Consider the following 21,828-nt stretch of genomic DNA (forward strand, 5'->3'; position numbering starts at 1 on the left):
TTGTCGCAGTGTGTGTGACATTCTACACTGACACAGTTGTTGGCTCTGGTCAGTTTTGTCGCAGTGTGTGTGACATTCTACACTGACACAGTTGTTGGCTCTTGTCAGTTTTGTCGCAGTGTGTGTGACATTCTACACTGACACAGTTGTTGGCTCTGGTCTGTTTTGTCGCAGTGTGTGTGACATTCTACACTGCCACATTTGTTGGCTCTGGTCAGTTTTGTCGCAGTGTGTTTGACCTACACTGACACAGTTGTTGGCTCTGGTCAGTTTTGTCGCAGTGTTTTTATTATTAATTTTTTTTTTCCAAAGAAATCTGTACATTAATGTGTTAATGGTGTTCAGAACTTTAACTGGTACAGACGCTACCTGTAGGACGTGAGAGAATTGTGACAGTAGAAAAGTTTTTGCCAGAATAATTTTACCATATAGAGAGGGGTTTCTGCGTTCCCATTGTTTTATCACCTTAGTTATTTTTTCAACTTTGGATTTCCAGTTTTCTTCGATTTCCGAAATTTCCATTTCTGCTGAGAAATATATTCCCACAAGTTTCAGTCTGTCAGATCCCATGGGAATGCCATTTATTTCACCTTTTTCATGTTTTCTTGACCCTAGCCACATGCCCTCAGATTTATTTTTATTTAACTTCAGACCTGAATACTCCTCGAACTGCGTTACAATATCTGTAGCTATTTGAATATCTTGCTCACTTTTAAGGGTTAGTGTTGTATCATCTGCAAACTGCTTTATTTTAGAGTTGTTGCTATGGTTGCACATATTGTCGAGCGGAGTTAGGTCAATCCTTTGAATATCTTTATTACTTCTAATTCGAATCGCCAGTATTTCTACTGCAAGTACAAAAAGAAGAGGGCTGAGGGGGTATCCCTGTCTGATCCCTCTTTCTGTTAGAAACCAGTCAGACAACCATCCACCATTATGAACACAGCTTATTGTCTTGTTCATTATGGTCGAAACACAATTTGTGAATCTTGGGCCAAAGTTAGAAATATCTAAGGCTTCGATGATACATTTTTTTGATAATGTATCAAAAGCCTTGGAGAAATCAAGGGCAATGAGAGTCCCTGGTTGATTGTTTGTGTTCAGATATTTTGTGAGATCATCGAAAAATCTCAAATGGACTGCGATGTTTCTACCTTTTATGAAACCTACTTGATCTTCATTTACAACTGTTTTGATTACATTTTGGAGTCTCATGGCCAGCGCTTTCGTAAATATCTTGTAGTCTGTGTTTGTAAAAGTAATTGGTCTATAATTTGCAAGGTTATTTCTGTCCAAGTCATTGCCTTTGAGTATTAAAATTATGATTCCTTTTTTCATTGAGGAAGGTAGTTCTCCTTTCTTTAGTGCATCTGTAATACAACGATAGAATGGTATTTTTAATTTGTCCCAGAACGTTTTGTAGAATGCTGGTGTCAAGCCATCACTACCGGGTGCAGAGTCTTTGTTTAAATTAGTAAGGATTAGTGTCAGCTCGTCCAAAGTTATTTATTTGTCACATTGGTCTTTTTCTTCTTCTGTAAGTACTGGATAATCTTCATTACTCAGGAAATGGTCTTTTATATGTCTTCCTCTTCCTATGGATATGTCCTTCTTGTATAGGTTTGTGTAAAATTTCTCGATCTGGTTCAATATTTTCTGTGAATTGTCTGTCATGTTTTCGTCTATGCGTAGAGATGTTATAATGTTCGCAGCTCCTTTGATCTTTTCAAGGCGGAGGAAATATTTTGTGTTTTTTTCACCATCTTCTATCCATTTGGCTCTTGAGCGGATCTGAGCACCTCTTGCTTCTTTTAATTCTTGTAGTTCTATTTCTTTTCTTAGTTGCCCAGCTTTCATTAATATATCTTTATCATGAATGTTCTGATGTAGTTTTTGTTCTATTTCGTTTAGCATTTTGATTTTGGCGTGTTTATTGGGAGATCGATTTTTGGCGGTTTTTGAATAGCTTATGCAAAATGACTTGTATCTAACCTTAAACATTTCCCAGGTCTTTTGTGGGTTTCCTTCTTGAGATTGTGAAAAATGCGAATCTATAAATGTGCTTGTTTCTTCTAGAAACCGTTCCTGAGATAGGAGTGAGTTGTTAAATTTCCAATATCCTGGGCCTCTTTGAAACTTGTTTGGACTAAATATCGCTTTCACAAGTTTATGGTCTGAGTGAGGGAATAATTCAATGTCTATTTCCTTCACAAGTGTAATTGAGGTAGTGTCGCTGAAAATATAATCAATTCTTCTAGCTGTAAAAGGAGCAGATCTTGACCAAGTGTATTCTTTGGCATCTGGATGGACAGACCTCCACGTATCTTCCAAGTCAAAAGAGGATAACATTTCTAGAAGGGCTTCTTTTTCTCGTTGTGAGTGAGGCGTGCCGGCTATGTTATCTAGAGCATGGATTGTTGTGTTAAAATCACCCAGAACCCACAGGTGGTCGTAATCTTGCTTATGTAACAAGTTGCCGAGTTGGTTAATGAATGATATTTTGTCAACGGTCGTATTGGGTGCGTCGGCTCTGGTCTGTTTTGTCCACAGGCTTCCTGGCCTACTGGCATGGAAACCCCGTGACCCCGGAGTACATTATGAGGGCCATGCGCTACTTCACCGACCGCTTCCAGCACGTGCACTTCGTAGTGGCCAGCCAGGACAGTGACTGGTGCCAGAAGCACGTGTCCCGGAACCGGAACGACGTCACCATCATGGAGGGTAACTCGGCGGCGGTGGACATGGTGGTGCTGACGCTGACCGACCACATGATCGTGTCGGTTGGCACGTTCGGCTGGTGGGCCGGCTACCTGAACCAGGGTATCAAGACCTACATGAAGGACTTCATCGGGCCCCGCTCCATTTTCTCGGAGAGTTTTGACGATTTGAACGCGACAGATTATATCTATCCTGGATGGGTGGGCTTGCAACCCTGACTGAGGCACTACCGTATTGGTGTTGCCTGAGGCCCTGCCGTTTGGGTGTTGCATGGCGTGGCTTCTCTGTGTTATAATGTGCCAGCAGTGTCACCCCCATAGCACCTGCACTCTGTCCCCCTTCCCTCCCCACCCCTTCGCCACCCCCCCCCCCCCTTCTTATCTCCCTTCCTGCTCCGTCCAAAGTCCAGTCTTTGAGGTTGCGCCGACACTGCGCCACCCTCCCTCCTTCCACCCTCCCTCACCCCTACTCCCTAGTCGGCCCTCTTTGGTCAGCAACGCCGCGTCACCCGCCCCAGCTATAGGAATACGTGCAGTTACGTGATATCTGCCACAATCCCCATGTTCGAAACGGACGAGCACGGTATGTCGGAACATCCCATGTGGCGGCCTGTCTTTCAATTCGTTCCCCATCTCCCCTGTCACAAACACAGCTGACGTAGATGGCGGGACTTCGGAAGATAAGCGAGGGAGAATTTATGCTAATGTGAACTTTGATCATGCCGGCTAACATGCCGAGAGTTGTATGGTCCTGTCTCCCCAATCTCTTTATGACGTAAATGGGTGAACTTGTCATCATAGAATGTGTATAGACAAGTGGGTTGAATTGTAGCGAATCAGATCAATCTGTTGAACTGGACTAATTGGGATCAAGCAGTGAATCTGTCAGTCATTCACATAGCGTCACTAGGACAAGCAAAGATTGGTTATTTTAGTTCAGCTAGTTGGGGGAGTGAGTGTTGTAGCTTGCATAAGTATGCACAGTATGTTGTGGGAAGGGATAAAACCAGTCAGCACAGCCAGTTCTGGGCTGTCTCCCAGAAGAACTGACTGACACAGGGTGACTGACTGATCAGTGATGTGAGGAGCAAGGAAATCCCTATTGGGCTGCGTGCTGCTTATAGGTGCTGCTTTAGGTATAGGGTGAACTTTTTACTGTGTGCTGTATTGTAAAGTAAACACTCTATAAAAACCACTCCATGTGGCCCTGCTATTGATGTGAGGAGAGAGTGAGTGAGTGCAACATTAGTCGATCATATATCCCCCCTGTCTGTTCCCCTCTCTCTCTCTAATAGAATCGAACCACACTCTGGCAAAACAGCACTTTTTACATCTGTAAGGCGTGCCGGCCTACCTCGATCTCAGATCTCAAAAGAATTTTTTAAATTGTTTGTTTGTTGTTTGTTTGAGCAACCAAAAGAAAAATCTCAGGTGCTGTGTGTAACAAGTCAGACAACCAACCAAAATCTGCGCCTAAAAGCCTTAAATACCTGTCGGTTGTTGATCGCCATGAAGAGATTTGGTCACGGCTGTGTAGTTTACAGTTCTACCTCAGTTCTCTTCACACCAAGTGGACACCACGCTGTTGTGTAAAAAAAATCTCTGCAGCAGATTACAAGTGCGTAAAGGACCACAGAACCTCCCAAGCTGCTGACCACTGTGTGTGTGTGTGTGTGTGTGTGTGTCTGTGTGTCTGTGTATGTGTGTGTGTGTGTGTGTGTGTGAAATGAGCAAACAAAATACACATATAAAAAAGAAAGAAACGAGATGATGAAGTGTTGTTTTATGTCCTTCCTGGTGCGTTGTCTTCGTGTTTGAGTGAAGCTGGCACATTGTCTGTTCAAATGAAATTTTATGATCAACTGACTGACAAATGTTTGTTCATTATCATAATTATTTCGATTACACCAATCGTTGGACAGCTCAAGCAAAAGATTCAAAGGCTTGTGCTCAGCTTCAGTGTGAAAAGGCCACTCATCATTGCATTGTCGTGAAACGTTTATCGCAACTACTTGAACGTGGTGTCTGTTAAAACTACATCTGACTGAAATAGGAGTCATTTTTAAGTAACAAAAGTTCAGTCAGTCAATAATGTCGGTGTCCATTGAAACTGAAAATGCTTACCCGCAGAAAGACGGCATCAGATGAAGACCATAACTACAAAAAAGATTGAACTTTCCTGGAAGTTGAAATTTGTTCCGAGTTCTACCCAAGTATACAGCGCCATGAGATGATTACACTTAGAGCTCCCATAGTGCTGCTGGGTCCATCAGCCTTGGACCACGGGTATCAGAAGCCCAATGAATGAAGGGTGGGGCGATGATTCTTTCAATCCTTATTGGAGAACCACGATGAAACTTCAGCTTATAAGTAACTCTCGTTTTATCGTTTAGTTCTATCCAGTGACAGGGCGCTATCTCGGAAACACAGTTTGAGGTTTGAACCTCTGAAAGGCAAGATGGCTTTCCTTTCCATCCTTATTATGTGATACAGTGGATGTTACTCTGTGTGTGTGTAAGCAAAAATAATAGAGACTTCCAATTTGTGACATTGTATTACAGAATGGAAATTGTTCAAGTTCAATACAGCAAACATAACTGTAAATCTCTCTCTCTCTCTCTCTCTCTCTCTCTCTCTCTCTCACACACACACACACACACACACACACACACACACACACACACACACTATCTGAGGGCAAAGTGAATTTGGTTACAATATAAAAAAGGGGGGAGGGGGGAAACGACGGACACGCCTTTCTGCGCTCGCACAATGTTTTTGACACCACAAATTTCACATCAGTACCAGGATGAAGGTGGAGAACGAACAGGCAACGTAGGTAACAACAGGTGGCATAGCGCTATAGATGGCAGATTAATATTGAACAACCCGCACCTACAACACCAACCGTGCGGACGGGAAAAGAAAAGGGAACGTGGGGGATGGACCGGATCACGGTGAGATAGTGGAAAGCAGCGCAGGGAGATAGATTTGCTTCATACACCGTTCTGACTTTCCGCGGATATTCGCCAGATTACGTCACTGGTCTTTATCCACAGAACCTGCGGCGCTGAGTGTGCACAGACATAGAGTGATGGCAGAGACAATACATGTCGGTCAGTCTGCTGTTCAGCCAAGGTGGAACCTTGCCAGTTGCATCAGCAAGCAACCTGGGAAAATGGCTTGAGCTGACAGCTTTCTGTGACCGCTTGTCCGTCATTATTGATTTATAACACTGGATATTGATTGGAACTCTGGAACGAACTCGCGGCTATCCTCAGTAGCTACCCTCCCACTCTCACCCCCATACCCCCTCTCAAAATGTATCCCTGGTTTCTATTGCAACTTGGAACAGTCTGACCACTTGATCTTTCCCACACCTCTACTCAGTGAATGCTAATGGCGAATGTTGTTTTTTTTCTTTCAGTAACCAGTGAATCAAGGTGGCCAGAACAATGATCACATGTCATATCCGTTATGAAGTTGCATACTTTGTAAACGGAGTCATTGATTATATCATATCCATTATGATATTGTGCACTTTGTAAATGGAGAGAGTTGTTGATTATATCACATCCGTTATGAAGTTGTGCACTTTGTAAATAGAGACAGTCATTGATTATAACATATCCGTTATGAAGTTGTGCAGTTTATAAATGGAGCGAGCTATTGATTATATCATATCCGTTATGAAGTTGTGCACTTTGTAAATGGAGAGAGTCATTGATTATATCATAATTATCCGTTATGAAGTTGTGCAGTTTGTAAACGGAGAGATTCAGTAACCCTGCATTGCTGTTTCATCCTTTACTCTCTTTGCCTCATTATCCTTTACTGTCTTTACCTCATTGTTCTTTACGCTCTTTGCCTCATTGTTCTTTAATCTCCAGTCAAAAAAACCCATCGTGGCAAAAACGTGTGTGTTTTGTATTGTCTGTATATTCTGTGTAGCATATTCAGGACTAAAAGGTTATACCAGTCTTGAATGAAAAGCTGTTTTGTGTTTGTGCAGCAGAGGACATTGAGCACAAGCTCAGCTGTGTTGATATTTGACTTTCAGGAAATGGGATAACCGTACCTGAATGTATTTGATAAGTAAATGGTCAAGCCATGATAGTTCTTCCAGTCATATTGAGCACTGACTATTTATCCTCTCAGGCTGCCAGTATTCAATATTATGACCACTTATTTTATAATTGTGTATTATTTTACATGCTGATATCAGTTGTACTGCTACAGTGTTTCACAGTTACAGTGTTTCACTGATTCTCAGTACTCTAAGATGTGTGTAGTATTCTGTGGTGATTACAAGATAGTGTTGTAGTGATATAAGCTATTGGTTAAAACCATCTGACGTGTATCACAGTTAGTAAATTGTAATTTAGTTATCATGCCCTCTCCTATATGGCTTACACCAGTATAGTGCAACATGATAAACTGATTCATTTGAGTCACTTTATAATAATAATAATGGATACTTAAAAAGCACACTATCCAGAAATCTGCTCTAGGTGCTTTACAAAAACGCTTTTGTTAACATAAAACATTATATCTATGTTACATACACACACCAAAATGTGACTACACACACACACACACACACACACACGCACGCACGCACGCACGCACGCACGCACGCACGTACGCACGCACGCACGCACACACACACACACACACACACTGCATACATACATTTTAACATACATGTGTATCTAACAGCTACCCAAACACATACGCACACATAGGCAGGCACAAACTTACATAAACACATGCACACACAATACACATTCATATACATGCATGTAGTTATGTACACATGTATATGTATACACACATAGTCAAGCACAGCTAACGCAAAGGAAGTGGACCTGACACAATTGAACTTATTGCTGAGGGAAAAGGTGAGTTTTGAGACGAGATTTAAAAGATGCGAGGGAATCAGAATAACGGAGGTTATCAGGGAGCTTGTTCCACGTCTTTGGCGATTGAAAAGAAAACGATCTGTGTCCATAGGTCTTACTTCTGATGTGAGGTATCCTGAGAAGTCGAGTATCAGAGGAAGAACGGAGCTGGCGAGACAGGGTATAGATATGGATGAGTTCAGAAAGATACTTGGGGCCAGATCCGTTGACTGCAGAAAAGGTCAGAGTGGATAGCTTATAGTCTATTTGATCAGAAACAGGCAACCAGTGGAGAGACTGAAGGAGAGGAGAAATATGGTCAAATTTAGAAGCTTTGCAGATGAGTCTGGCAGCGTTATTCTGAATTCGTTGGAGTCTGTCTAACAGATATTTGGGAAGGCCGGCCAAAAGAGATTTGCAGTAATCCAATCTTGAGAGAACCAGAGAGCATACAAGTGTCTTGGTTGCATCGGTTGAGAGATAGTGGCGGATAGAGCTGATTCTACACAGTTCCAAATAGGCAACTTTACAGATATTCGAAATGTGCTGTTGGAAGGAAAGAGACTGGTCTAGGATTACACCAAGACTGTGAACAGAGGGAGAAAGTGAAACAGGTGTGCTATTGATCAGAACAGAGTCAGGAAAGGAAGGATGTTGACGAAACTTCTTTGGACAGGTTATCATAAATTCAGTCTTATCATCATTTAGTTGCAGCTTGTTGAGAGTCATCCAGTCCTTTAGGCCAGCAATGCACTCCTGTGTTTGAGTCACCAGTGCATCAAATTCAGCTATGGAAGCCGACTGATAAAGTTGTGTGTCATCAGCAAAGCTCTCATGCGACATCGCATGATGACTGATGACATCCGACACAGGAGCCGCATACAGCACGAAAAGAACATGACCTGGGACGGACCCCTGTGGGACACCATATTTCAAGGCAGATACTCTAGAGTATCTACCATTTACACACACTTTCTGTGTACGATCTGACAGGTAAGACGTGATCCATGCTAGTGCAGTGTCACGAATACCAAAGGAAGTTTTAAGTCTGTTCAAGAGGATAGAGTGGTCGATAGTGTCAAAAGCTGCTGACAAATCTAAGAGAGTGAGAACAGATATCTTATCCTCATCAAATCCCGAAAGCAAATCATTCACTATTCTAAGAAGGGCTGTTTCGCAACTATGACCACGTCTATAAGCTGACTGGTGGGAATTAAGTAAACCATTTTGTTCCAGATGAGCTAAGAGCTGAGACAATATGATCTTTTCTAGCAGTTTTGATAAAAATGACAGATTAGAGACAGGTCGATAATTTTTCAAACAATTATGATCCAAAGATGGTTTCTTGATGAGTGGACGTACAACAGCAGATTTGAAGCTTTCAGGGAAACAACCAGACAGTAAGGAAGAATTGATGACATGAGTAATATGTGGCAGTAGAACATCAATACATTCAACCAACAAAGAAGACGGGAAAGGGTCAAGCTCACAGGATTTCAGACAAGTGCTTAGACACACTTTCTTCACAAAATCTTCAGTAACCGGTTGGAAACAATGTAAAACAGGACCACTGTACACGCTTTCTTGAACGGGTGAAGAAGGAGACACAACAGAGTCAAGCTTCTCATGAATGCATGATATTTTGCCAGTGAAGAAGTCAGAAAACTTTTGAGGGAGTTCCTGTACCGAAAATGTTGTAGGGAGAGGACTGTTTTTCATTTTACCTAGTAGATTGTTCGTAGCGTTGAAAAGCTGTTTGGCTGTGGTGCACGCAAGGATTTTAGAAGAGTAGAACTTTGACTTTGCCCTGTCAACAATGTTTGTTACACTATTCCTGGCTGGTTGAAAAATCTCCCTACTGACGGTCAAACAAGTGGCGCACCAGTGCCTCTCAGCTCTCCTTCTCTCCCACTTGGCCTCCAACAGTTGTGATCCCATGGTGTTGTTCCAAGGCGACGGGGGAGATCAGGCGCCGAGTCGACGGGGCGCGCCTGTCGAGTACAGCGCGTAGGACAGTGGATAGCTGGTCAACAGTTGGTTCAAAAGGGATATTAGTCAGCAGGTCAGCTTTAAATAAGTCTAAGTCAATTGCCACGGGGCGTGGGAGGTTTGGTGAGGTTCAGATGACACGTCACACTGTGATGGTCGGAGGACAGGGTGTGATCGACGGTGGTAGACTTCAGGAGGCAGTCCTCATTTCTGTGCAACACCCAATCGATGATGTGACCACGATTGTGTGTAGGCTCGGTTACAGACTGGTTAAGATCGAACAAACTGACAATTTCAAGTAATTTAGAGGTATAAAACTGTGTGGGTGAATCAAAATGAAAGTTAAAGTCACCAACAATAAGTAGGGAGCCTGGTAAACTGTTAGCATATTCTAAGAAGTCCAGAAACTGTTCTATGAACATCGTATCAGAAAGTTTATTTTTCTTGTTTGGTGGCGGACAGTAGAGGCAGAACACATTGAGGTGGGAATGTGGCAGCAAAAGTGAAAGCTGGGCTAGTTCAAATGAGGCATGGTTGAAGGGGAAGGCAGTTGTGTACGTTGTGTGTGGGAGTAGTCTGTCTGACACAACGGAGGCAATTCCTCCCCCACAAGTTGTTGTAACACGAGGGAAGGAGGTGGTAGTGTAGCCAGGGGGAGTGAGATCTCGACACTTAGCTTCATCCCCAGTACTGCGAAGCCAAGTTTCTGTGATACACAGGATGTCGAGGCTGATTGAAAGCAGATGTTTGTTGATCGCTGAGCGTTTGAGGCAAAGACCAACTGACTGGGCGTTGAACAGACCTAGAGAAATGTGAGTTGAGTGGTGGGAGGGAAAGCAGGACAGAGTACACGAATATGGTTATTAAAGTTGATGCATTTAACAGTATGGTCAGTGGAAGTTACACGTCCAGTACCACACACAACAGCTATCTTCCTCTACTTGCGACGTCCTGCACAATAAGTGCAAACACAGGGGAGGTGACAACCTATACCCACACCTCTGATGGCGTCGATGACAGAAGGGTCAAGTGCTGCAGGAGGCACAGACAGGAGCTGGTCCCGTGTGTAAGACACACAGGGAAAATAAGCATCAAGCAAGGGCCTGTGGTAGAGGTCAGCTTCAGGAACACGCGGAGTGGGCTGTGCATGCGAAAGGGGATGATGAAGAAATGGCGTGCTCTGACAAGTAAGAATACTTGCCAGGTTACACAAAAAACATGTCCAAATAACTTGAAGTTCCAGTGGCAGAATCACACAAAACAAGCACCAGTGTATACTCCACTCCATCATAAAGCACATACACAACTTTTACATCAACGCACAATCACATTCCAACACAACTGACGAAAGAAATGAGAGCTAGGACTATGCTGCCCGTCAGGCGTAGCCCTTGCTTCTTTGACACAGTATAAGCTTTACCTAATCTTTACTGTCAGCATACTCTCACTAAATCAGCATACCTTCAATCACTTTAACTACACTATTCAAATGTATTAGAAATATCATTTTATGTCAGTGTTTGGTCTTCACAAATATGCATTTTCTTATCCTATGTTGTTGTTTATCCCAAACCAAGTGGTAGTCGTTCCATGTAATATGGATACATGTGCTTTACTATTCACTTGTGCTGACATGTGATTTAATGACATTTGTTTGATTGTGTCCTTATCAGTGCACTGTTTATCTCTTCTCCACATCCCTGTTTATCTCTTCTTTTTGTCTTTATCTTCTCATAACTATTGTAAATGAAACAGAAAAACCCTTTTGTGACTTGCCTCTATATGTTCCTGGCCTGTGCGCGGGGATTCTTGTCTATCCTTTAATTCAGTAAATCAATCATTAGTAATTCTTTTGTACCGCCGTCCCTTTTTAATAAAATAAAACCACTCAGGAACACAGCCACATTTTTAATCCCAAATCAATTCATTTCCCACATTGCTTTCAGTCCTTATACATGCGTGTGTACATGTATGTATGTGTGTAGCCTTTACTCTGTATTAAAATAATGTTGAACAGTTTGGTGTTAATTTTATATGTCTGTGTATAATTGTAGTAGTATATTCTTACCTGTTATCTTGCTGTGATATTTACATGTATATGATGGTTATTAGCATTCAAACATTTTATGTCCTGCAAATGAATTTCTCTTATGGAAGACAATAAAACATTCTGTATTCTGAAAACAGAGAGAGAACAGTAATTTTCCCACTTCCCTCAAAGAACCAGTGTTGATGAGTAGTGATGTCGGTGTTTTGTGTTTTGGTCATTGATTGTTTGGGATGAAACACTCACGTAACAGTGTACGGCAATATAAGTTTCAGTTTCCAGCGTGCAGTCTGATCCGCATAGCTCACTTTTCCAAATGTCACGCTTGAGAATAATCATGGACTATCCTGTATGCTTGAGAGAATTAACGATTACATTTTGTTCTCGGATTTTAAAAGACTTATGTACTGCGTTCAATGCAATGAAATCACAGTGTCCTGAACATTCGCTTAGAAACAACTTTGACATGACAGGAGCTTTCGTGTTTGTCTACTTACTTACTCTTAGAACGCGATTCATGGCCCGCGGTCAGCACACCCCCTCCTTCCACCTTCTCTTTGCGGTGAGTTCCCCAAGACTCGGGACTTGTTTTGCTTCTTATGTACACAGCCGTTTCTTTCACATGGTAGCGAACTTTTCCACTGCCGTGATCGCCGTGCTTTTGTGGACGACGGTCAACAAGTTAGGTGGAACAGGTCAAGCATTGAACAGAAGATCTTCATTGTTAGAGGAAAGGTGTGGATGACTGAACAGTTAATGGCAACGGAGGGACACCCAGACAGACTCTGCTTGTGAGATATCCAAAGTTACCCTGTCACGATACGTTTCTTCTCTTATGCATACTGGTTAAAGTGATGTCAGTTTCGTTCCTTCAGCTAGAGCACCTCGCTATTACTAGTATATTCAATTGTTATGTAGTTATTTTCAGCAAATACTGGGCACTTGCAGTCTCTCTTCAGCGAGGGTAGATAGTTTCTTTTCAATTTCTTATGGAAACATCTTATGGAAACAATTTTGCTACGCAGTATACCTAGTTAGCCCAAGGCAGTAGGGATGGACCATATTTACACCGAGTGTTTACAACCCGGAAGTAACCATTTCTCAGACAGACCGCTGGAAAGACTGCAGCAATATCAGGCATCCAGTCACTGCTGACCTTTTTGAGAACGGTTAACAATGTTGTGAAGTAAGACCACAAGATCTGGCGGTATCAGTCCTGAGTGTTGTGTCACGTGTTTTAAGGCAGGAAACTTGAGATATTCATCAAACTTTGGGCGGTTGTGAATGACACTGACACAGTTGTTGGCTCTGGTCTGTTTTGTCGCAGTGTGTGTGACATTCTACACTGACACAGTTGTTGGCTCTGGTCTGTTTTGTCGCAGTGTGTGTGACATTCTACACTGACACAGTTGTTGGCTCTGGTCTGTTTTGTCGCAGTGTGTGTGACATTCTACACTGACACAGATGTTGGCTCTGGTCAGTTTTGTCACAGTGTGTGTGACATTCTACACTGACACAGTTGTTGGCTCTGGTCTGTTTTATCGCAGTGTGTGTGACATTCTACACCGACACAGTTGATGGCTCTGGTCTGTTTTGTCGCAGTGTGTGTGACCTTCTACACTGACACAGTTGTTGGCTCTGGTCAGTTTTGTCGCAGTGTGTGTGACATTCTACACTGACACAGTTGATGGCTCTGGTCAGTTTTGTCGCAGTGTGTGTGACATTCTACACTGACACAGTTGTTGGCTCTGGTCAGTTTTGTCGCAGTGTGTGTGACATTCTACACTGACACAGTTGTTGGCTCTGGTCTGTTTTGTCACAGTGTGTGTGACATTCTACACTGACACAGTTGTTGGCTCTGGTCAGTTTTGTCGCAGTGTGTGTGACATTCTACACTGACACAGTTGTTGGCTCTGGTAAGTTTTGTCGCAGTGTGTGTGACATTCTACACTGACACAGTTTTTTGTTGTTTTTTTGTTTTTGTTTTTTTTTGGGGGGGGGGTTAGGAGAAATCAGTGGATGCCTAAAAGTTCTGCAAGTGAGCAGGATAGTTTCAACATCCCTGGAAGGTTCTTTCTTTTTCTTTTTTTTTTCTTTTTTTGTCCTTCGTTTTTGTTTTGTTTTTTGTTGTTGTTTTTATATCTGTTTGTCTTTTTTTTTTGTCTTTTTTTTTTTTTTTTTTTGGTTCCTTCCATCATCATTTTTCTCCTTTCTGTTTTTTCTTTTTTTCTTTCCTCTTGTCTTTAATCTGTCCTCTTCCCAATGGCATGTTCAATCACCTACAAGACCATGCAACATATATTACACATACATGATGGCTTCACACAAAATCATATTCCCTGAAAGAGAGGCATGGTATACATACACACACACACCCTCTCACTCTCTCTGTGTCTCCTTTACTCACTCAATCCCCTCCCTCTCCACAAGCTCTACACCTAAGTACAATAATATGTATGTGCACACTGAATACTACCCTCAGGATTTTTTGTGGGCCTGACTCAGTGTTCTGGTATCTTAACGGATACTGATCATAGGTCACGTAGGCTGAGTTCTGATTCAAAGATAAGGTCAAGATTTTTGCACTTGCCGTATTTAAATTTGGAGATGGACAGTTTTGCTATTAACAATATCGTATTGATTTCCTTTCGTTTTTCATCAGTTGGAGTGTCCATTTTTGTTGTACCAAACAGAGCTACTTTTTCATCCATGGAAATCAGCGTATCGTAACGTGTGAGAATGAGTTGTTTCACATGTTTCCAAAAGGAGGAAAGTTTGGGGCAGTAGTAAAAGGCATGTTCAATGTAATCTGTTTCTTGGCACCAGTTACATCTGTTTGTGTCCGTTACACCCATTTTAGCAAGCAGAATATTCGTTGGGTAAATATTGTGTATGAATTTGAAGTGAAGTAACCTCAGTCGTGATTCTTTCGTACATTCGTATGCTAATTTGAAGTAGTCGCTTACATTGATGTCTAGCTTACGTTTCCAAAACTGAGCTGCACATATTTCATGGTTTTGTTTTCGGGCGAATGTTTTCCTTATTTGTTTATTTGACAAGGTAATGAGGTTCCCCTCTTTTGTTGCAATGTCGTTTGGATTTTCATCGTTGTGGACATCATTAGCTAGATGGAGTTTCCATGTTTGTGGGATTGAGTTTATTATGGCATTGTATTCAAAAAGAAGGCCAGGGTCAGCGCCTAATTTACGCACTATTTCTTCATACGTCATTATATTTCCGTGCTGCCAAAGATCCTGCACGACACGGATGCCGCCTTTACTCCATTTGGGAAAGTGTAGCGCATTTCCTTTGTATTTTATATTTCTGTTATTCCATAGCGGTTCTGTTTTTATGTTTTCTATCGGTCTGTCTTCGTTAAAGATGGCCACCGTTTTTATTACATCTCTCCAAAAGACTGACTGCACTTTTTCCAGTTTTTTAATTTCTTTGGGTGAAACGTTACACTTGAAACTGCTATGACTATCTTGAAAGGGGGACATGTTGTGTCTCGCCAGAATGCTCCAGTGAGATTTTGTCTCTTTAAGGAGTCTGGTTGCCCATTTCACCAAGAACATTTGCTGCTGGTGTTCGATGTTGATCATGTTTAAACCACCATCTTCTTTGTCGAGGCTGAGAACGCCTCTTTTTATTTTTTCAAATGCTTTTTTTATTATAAATTTTTTTTTTTTCCAAAGAAATCTGTACATTAATGTGTTAATGGTGTTCAGAACTTTAACTGGTACAGACGCTACCTGTAGGACGTGAGAGAATTGTGACAGTAGAAAAGTTTTTGCCAGAATAATTTTACCATATAGAGAGGGGTTTCTGCGTTCCCATTGTTTTATCACCTTAGTTATTTTTTCAACTTTGGATTTCCAGTTTTCTTCGATTTCCGAAATTTCCATTTCTGCTGAGAAATATATTCCCACAAGTTTCAGTCTGTCAGATCCCATGGGAATGCCATTTATTTCACCTTTTTCATGTTTTCTTGACCCTAGCCACATGCCCTCAGATTTATTTTTATTTAACTTCAGACCTGAATACTCCTCGAACTGCGTTACAATATCTGTAGCTATTTGAATATCTTGTTCACTTTTAAGGGTTAGTGTTGTATCATCTGCAAACTGCTTTATTTTAGAGTTGTTGCTATGGTTGCACATATTGTCGAGCGGAGTTAGGTCAATCCCTTGAATATCTTTATTACTTCTAATTCGAATCGCCAGTATTTCTACTGCAAGTACAAAAAGAAGAGGGCTGAGGGGACATCCCTGTCTGATCCCTCTTTCTGTTAGAAACCAATCAGACAACCATCCACCATTATGAACACAGCTTATTGTCTTGTTCATTATGGTCGAAACACAATTTGTGAATCTTGGGCCAAAGTTAGAAATATCTAAGGCTTCGATGATACATTTTTTTGATAATGTATCAAAAGCCTTGGAGAAATCAAGGGCAATGAGAGTCCCTGGTTGATTGTTTGTGTTCAGATATTTTGTGAGATCATCGAAAAATCTCAAATGGACTGCAATGTTTCTACCTTTTATGAAACCTACTTGATCTTCATTTACAACTGTTTTGAATACATTTTGGAGTCTCATGGCCAGCGCTTTCGTAAATATCTTGTAGTCTGTGTTTGTAAGAGTAATTGGTCTATAATTTGCAAGGTTATTTCTGTCCAAGTCATTGCCTTTGAGTATTAAAATTATGATTCCTATTTTCATTGAGGAAGGTAGTTCTCCTTTCTTAAGTGCATCTGTAATACAACGATAGAATGGTATTTTTAATTTGTCCCAGAACGTTTTGTAGAATGCTGGTGTCAAGCCATCGCTACCGGGTGCAGAGTCTTTGTTTAAATTAGTAAGGATTAGTGTCAGCTCGTCCAAAGTTATTTCTTTGTCACATTGGTCTTTTTCTTCTTCTGTAAGTACTGGATAATCTTCATTACTCAGGAAATGGTCTTTTATATGTCTTCCTCTTCCTATGGATATGTCCTTCTTGTATAGGTTTGTGTAAAATTTCTCGATCCGGTTCAATATTTTCTGTGAATTGTCTGTCATGTTTTCGTCTATGCGTAGAGATGTTATAATGTTCGCAGCTCCTTTGATCTTTTCAAGGCGGAGGAAATATTTTGTGTTTTTTTCACCATCTTCTATCCATTTGGCTCTTGAGCGGATCTGAGCACCTCTTGCTTCTTTTAATTCTTGTAGTTCTATTTCTTTTCTTAGTTGCCCAGCTTTCATTAATATATCTTTATCATGAATGTTCTGATGTAGTTTTTGTTCTATTTCGTTTAGCATTTTGATTTTGGCGTGTTTATTGGGAGATCGATTTTTGGCGGTTTTTGAATAGCTTATGCAAAATGACTTGTATCTAACCTTAAACATTTCCCAGGTCTTTTGTGGGTTTCCTTCTTGAGATTGTGAAAAATGCGAATCTATAAATGTGCTTGTTTCTTCTAGAAACCGTTCCTGAGATAGGAGTGAGTTGTTAAATTTCCAATATCCTGGGCCTCTTTGAAACTTGTTTGGACTAAATATCGCTTTCACAAGTTTATGGTCTGAGTGAGGGAATAATTCAATGTCTATTTCCTTCACAAGTGTAATGGAGGTAGTGTCGCTGAAAATATAATCAATTCTTCTAGCTGTAAAAGGAGCAGATCTTGACCAAGTGTTTTCTTTGGCATCTGGATGGACAGACCTCCACGTATCTCCACGTATCTTCCAAGTCAAAAGAGGATAATATTTCTAGAAGGGCTTCTTTTTCTCGTTGTGAGTGAGGCGTGCCGGCTATGTTATCTAGAGCATGGATTGTTGTGTTAAAATCACCCAGAACCCACAGGTGGTCATAATCTTGCTTATGTAACAAGTTGCCGAGTTGGTTAATGAATGATATTTTGTCAACGGTCGTATTGGGTGCGTTGGCTCTGGTCTGTTTTGTCCACAGGCTTCCTGGCCTACTGGCATGGCCACAACCCTGTGACCCCGGAGTACATTATGAGGGCCATGCGCTACTTCACCGACCGCTTCCAGCACGTGCACTTCGTAGTGGCCAGCCAGGACAGTGACTGGTGCCGGAAGCACGTGTCCCAGAACCGGAACGACGTCACCATCATGGAGGGTAACTTGGCGGCGGTGGACATGGTGGTGCTGACGCTGACCGACCACATGATCGTGTCGGTTGGCACGTTCGGCTGGTGGGCCGGCTACCTGAACCAGGGTATCAAGACCTACATGAAGGACTTCATCAGGCCCCGCTCCATTTTCTCGGAGAGTTTTGACGATTTGAACGCGACAGATTATATCTATCCTGGATGGGTGGGCTTGCAACCCTGACTGAGGCACTACCGTATTGGTGTTGCCTGAGGCCCTGCCGTTTGGGTGTTGCATGGCGTGGCTTCTCTGTGTTATAATGTGCCAGCAGTGTCACCCCCATAGCACCTGCACTCTGTCCCCCTTCCCTCCCCACCCCTTCGCTGCCCCCCCCCCCCCTCCTTCTTATCTCCCTTCCTGCTCCGTCCAAAGTCCAGTCTTTGAGGTTGCGCCGACACTGCGCCACCCTCCCTCCTTCCACCCTCCCTCACCCCTACTCCCTAGTCGGCCCTCTTTCGTCAGCGACGCCGCGTCACCCGCCCCAGCTATAGGAATACGTGCAGTTACGTGATATCTGAAACGGACGAGCACGGTATGTCGGAACATCCCATGTTGCGGCCTGTCTTTCAATTCGTTCCCCATCTCCCCTGTCACAAACACAGCTGACGTAGATGGTGGGACTTCGGAAGATAAGCGAGGGAGAATTTATGCTAATGTGAACTTTGATCATGCCGGCTAACATGCCGAGAGTTGTATGGTCCTGTCTCCCCAATCTCTTTATGACGTAAATGGGTGAACTTGTCATCATAGAATGTGTATAGACAAGTGGGTTGAATTGTAGCGAATCAGATCAATCTGTTGAACTGGACGAATTGGGATCAAGCAGTGAATCTGTCAGTCATTCACATAGCGTCACTAGGACAAGCAAAGATTGGTTATTTTAGTTCAGCTAGTTGGGGGAGTGAGTGTTGTAGCTTGCATAAGTATGCACAGTATGTTGTGGGAAGGGATAAAACCAGTCAGCACAGCCAGTTCTGGGCTGTCTCCCAGAAGAACTGACTGACACAGGGTGACTGACTGATCAGTGATGTGAGGAGCAAGGAAATCCCTATTGGGCTGTGTGCTGCTTATTGGTGCTGCTTTAGGTATAGGGTGAACTTTTTACTGTGTGCTGTATTGTAAAGTAAACACTCTATAAAAACCACTCCATGTGGCCCTGCTATTGATGTGAGGAGAGAGTGAGTGAGTGCAACATTAGTCGATCATATATCCCCCCTGTCTGTTTCCCTCTCTCTCTCTAATAGAATCGAACCACACTCTGGCAAAACAGCACTTTTTACATCTGTAAGGTGTGCCGGCCTACCTCAATCTCAGATCTCAAAGGAACTTTTTTAATTGTTTGTTTGTTGTTTGTTTGAGCAACTAAAAGAAAAATCTCAGGTGCTGTGTGTAACAAGTCAGACAACCAACCAAAATCTGCGCCTAAAAGCCTTGAATACCTGTCGGTTGTTGATCGCCATGAAGAGATTTGGTCACGGCTGTGTAGTTTACAGTTCTACCTCAGTTCTCTTCACACCAAGTGGACACCACGCTGTTGTGTAAAAAAAATCTCTGCAGCAGATTACAAGTGCGTAAAGGACCACAGAACCTCCCAAGCTGCTGACCACTGTGTGTGTGTGTGTGTGTGTGTGTGTGTGTGTGTGTGTCTGTGTATGTGTGTGTGTGTGTGTGTGTGTGTGTGTGTGTGTGTGTGTGAAATGAGCAAACAAAATACACATATAAAAAAGAAAGAAACGAGATGATGAAGTGTTGTTTTATGTCCTTCCTGGTGCGTTGTCTTCGTGTTTGAGTGAAGCTGGCACATTGTCTGTTCAAATGAAATTTTATGATCAACTGACTGACAAATGTTTGTTCATTATCATAATTATTTCGATTAAACCAATCGTTGGACAGCTCAAGCAAAAGATTCAAAGGCTTGTGCTCAGCTTCAGTGTGAAAAGGCCACTCATCATTGCATTGTCGTGAAACGTTTATCGCAACTACTTGAACGTGGTGTCTGTTAAAACTACATCTGACTGAAATAGGAGTCATTTTTAAGTAACAAAAGTTCAGTCAGTCAATAATGTCGGTGTCCATTGAAACTGAAAATGCTTACCCGCAGAAAGACGGCATCAGATGAAGTCCATAACTACAAAAAAGATTGAACTTTCCTGGAAGTTGAAATTTGTTCCGAGTTCTACCCAAGTATACAGCGCCATGAGATGATTACACTTAGAGCTCCCATAGTGCTGCTGGGTCCATCAGCCTTGGACCACGGGTATCAGAAGCCCAATGAATGAAGGGTGGGGCGATGATTCTTTCAATCCTTATTGGAGAACCACGATGAAACTTCAGCTTATAAGTAACTCTCGTTTTATCGTTTAGTTCTATCCAGTGACAGGGCGCTATCTCGGAAACACAGGGCAAAGTGAATTTGGTTACAATATAAAAAAGGGGGGAGGGGGGAAACGACGGACACGCCTTTCTGCGCTCGCACAATGTTTTTGACACCACAAATTTCACATCAGTACCAGGATGAAGGTGGAGAACGAACAGGCAACGTAGGTAACAACAGGTGGCATAACACTATAGATGGCAGATTAATATTGCACAACCCGCACCTACAACACCAACCGTGCGGACGGGAAAAGAAAAGGGAACGTGGGGGATGGACCGGATCACGGTGAGATAGTGGAAAGCAGCGCAGGGAGATAGATTTGCTTCATACACCGTTCTGACTTTCCGCGGATATTCGCCAGATTACGTCACTGGTCTTTATCCACAGAACCTGCGGCGCTGAGTGTGCACAGACATAGAGTGATGGCAGAGACAATACATGTCGGTCAGTCTGCTGTTCAGCCAAGGTGGAACCTTGCCAGTTGCATCAGCAGGCAACCTGGGAAAATGGCTTGAGCTGACAGCTTTCTGTGACCGCTTGTCCGTCATTATTGATTTATAACACTGGATATTGATTGGAACTCTGGAACGAACTCGCGGCTATCCTCAGTAGCTACCCTCCCACTCTCACCCCCATACCCCCTCTCAAAATGTATCCCTGGTTTCTATTGCAACTTGGAACAGTCTGACCACTTGATCTTTCCCACACCTCTACTCAGTGAATGCTAATGGCGAATGTTTTTTTTTTTCTTTCAGTAACCAGTGAATCAAGGTGGCCAGAACAATGATCACATGTCATATCCGTTATGAAGTTGCATACTTTGTAAACGGAGTCATTGATTATATCATATCCATTATGATATTGTGCACTTTGTAAATGGAGAGAGTTGTTGATTATATCACATCCGTTATGAAGTTGTGCACTTTGTAAATAGAGACAGTCATTGATTATAACATATCCGTTATGAAGTTGTGCAGTTTATAAATGGAGTGAGCTATTGATTATATCATATCCGTTATGAAGTTGTGCACTTTGTAAATGGAGAGAGTCATTGATTATATCATAATTATCCGTTATGAAGTTGTGCAGTTTGTAAACGGAGAGATTCAGTAACCCTGTATTGCTGTTTCATCCTTTACTCTCTTTGCCTCATTGTCCTTTACTGTCTTTACCTCATTGTTCTTTACGCTCTTTGCCTCATTGTTCTTTAATCTCCAGTCAAAAAAACCCATCGTGGCAAAAACGTGTGTGTTTTGTATTGTCTGTATATTCTGTGTAGCATATTCAGGACTAAAAGGTTATACCAGTCTTGAATGAAAAGCTGTTTTGTGTTTGTGCAGCAGAGGAGATTTAAACATTGAGCACAAGCTCAGCTGTGTTGATATTTGACTTTCAGGAAATGGGATAACCGTACCTGAATGTATTTAATAAGTAAATGGTCAAGCCATGATAGTTCTTCCAGTCATATTGAGCACTGACTATTTATCCTCTCAGGCTGGCAGTATTCAATATTATGACCACTTATTTTATAATTTTGTATTATTTTACATGCTGATATCAGTTGTACTGCTACAGTGTTTCACAGTTACAGTGTTTCACTGATTCTCAGTACTCTAAGATGTGTGTAGTATTCTGTGGTGATTACAAG

At 42.1% G+C, this 21,828-nt stretch overlaps 1 protein-coding gene across 1 annotated transcript; it reads left to right on the forward strand.

Annotated features, from left to right (window-relative positions):
- Positions 1–1,321: 1,321 nt before the first annotated feature.
- Positions 1,322–17,986, forward strand: LOC143280317 (uncharacterized). Its single transcript, XM_076584949.1, has 4 exons — positions 1,322–1,346; positions 2,551–2,918; positions 9,571–9,625; positions 17,598–17,986. Exons 1-4 carry the CDS (start codon positions 1,322–1,324, stop codon positions 17,984–17,986), a joined length of 837 nt encoding a protein of 278 aa, XP_076441064.1.
- The last annotated feature ends 3,842 nt before the right edge of the window (positions 17,987–21,828 follow it).

This window comes from Babylonia areolata, chromosome 3 (genome assembly GCF_041734735.1).
Source record: "Babylonia areolata isolate BAREFJ2019XMU chromosome 3, ASM4173473v1, whole genome shotgun sequence".
In the NCBI taxonomy this organism is placed as follows: domain Eukaryota; kingdom Metazoa; phylum Mollusca; class Gastropoda; order Neogastropoda; family Buccinidae; genus Babylonia; species Babylonia areolata.

Bases quoted from the DNA above. Each gene is read 5' to 3' on its own strand.
- LOC143280317 (XM_076584949.1), top strand. From the start codon at position 1,322: ATGATTCCTTTTTTCATTGAGGAAG. The intron at 1,347-2,550 runs GTAGTTCTCCTT...TTTTGTCCACAG, and splicing joins TCCTTTTTTCATTGAGGAAG to GCTTCCTGGCCTACTGGCAT. The intron at 9,626-17,597 runs GTAGGACAGTGG...TTTTGTCCACAG, and splicing joins GCGCCTGTCGAGTACAGCGC to GCTTCCTGGCCTACTGGCAT.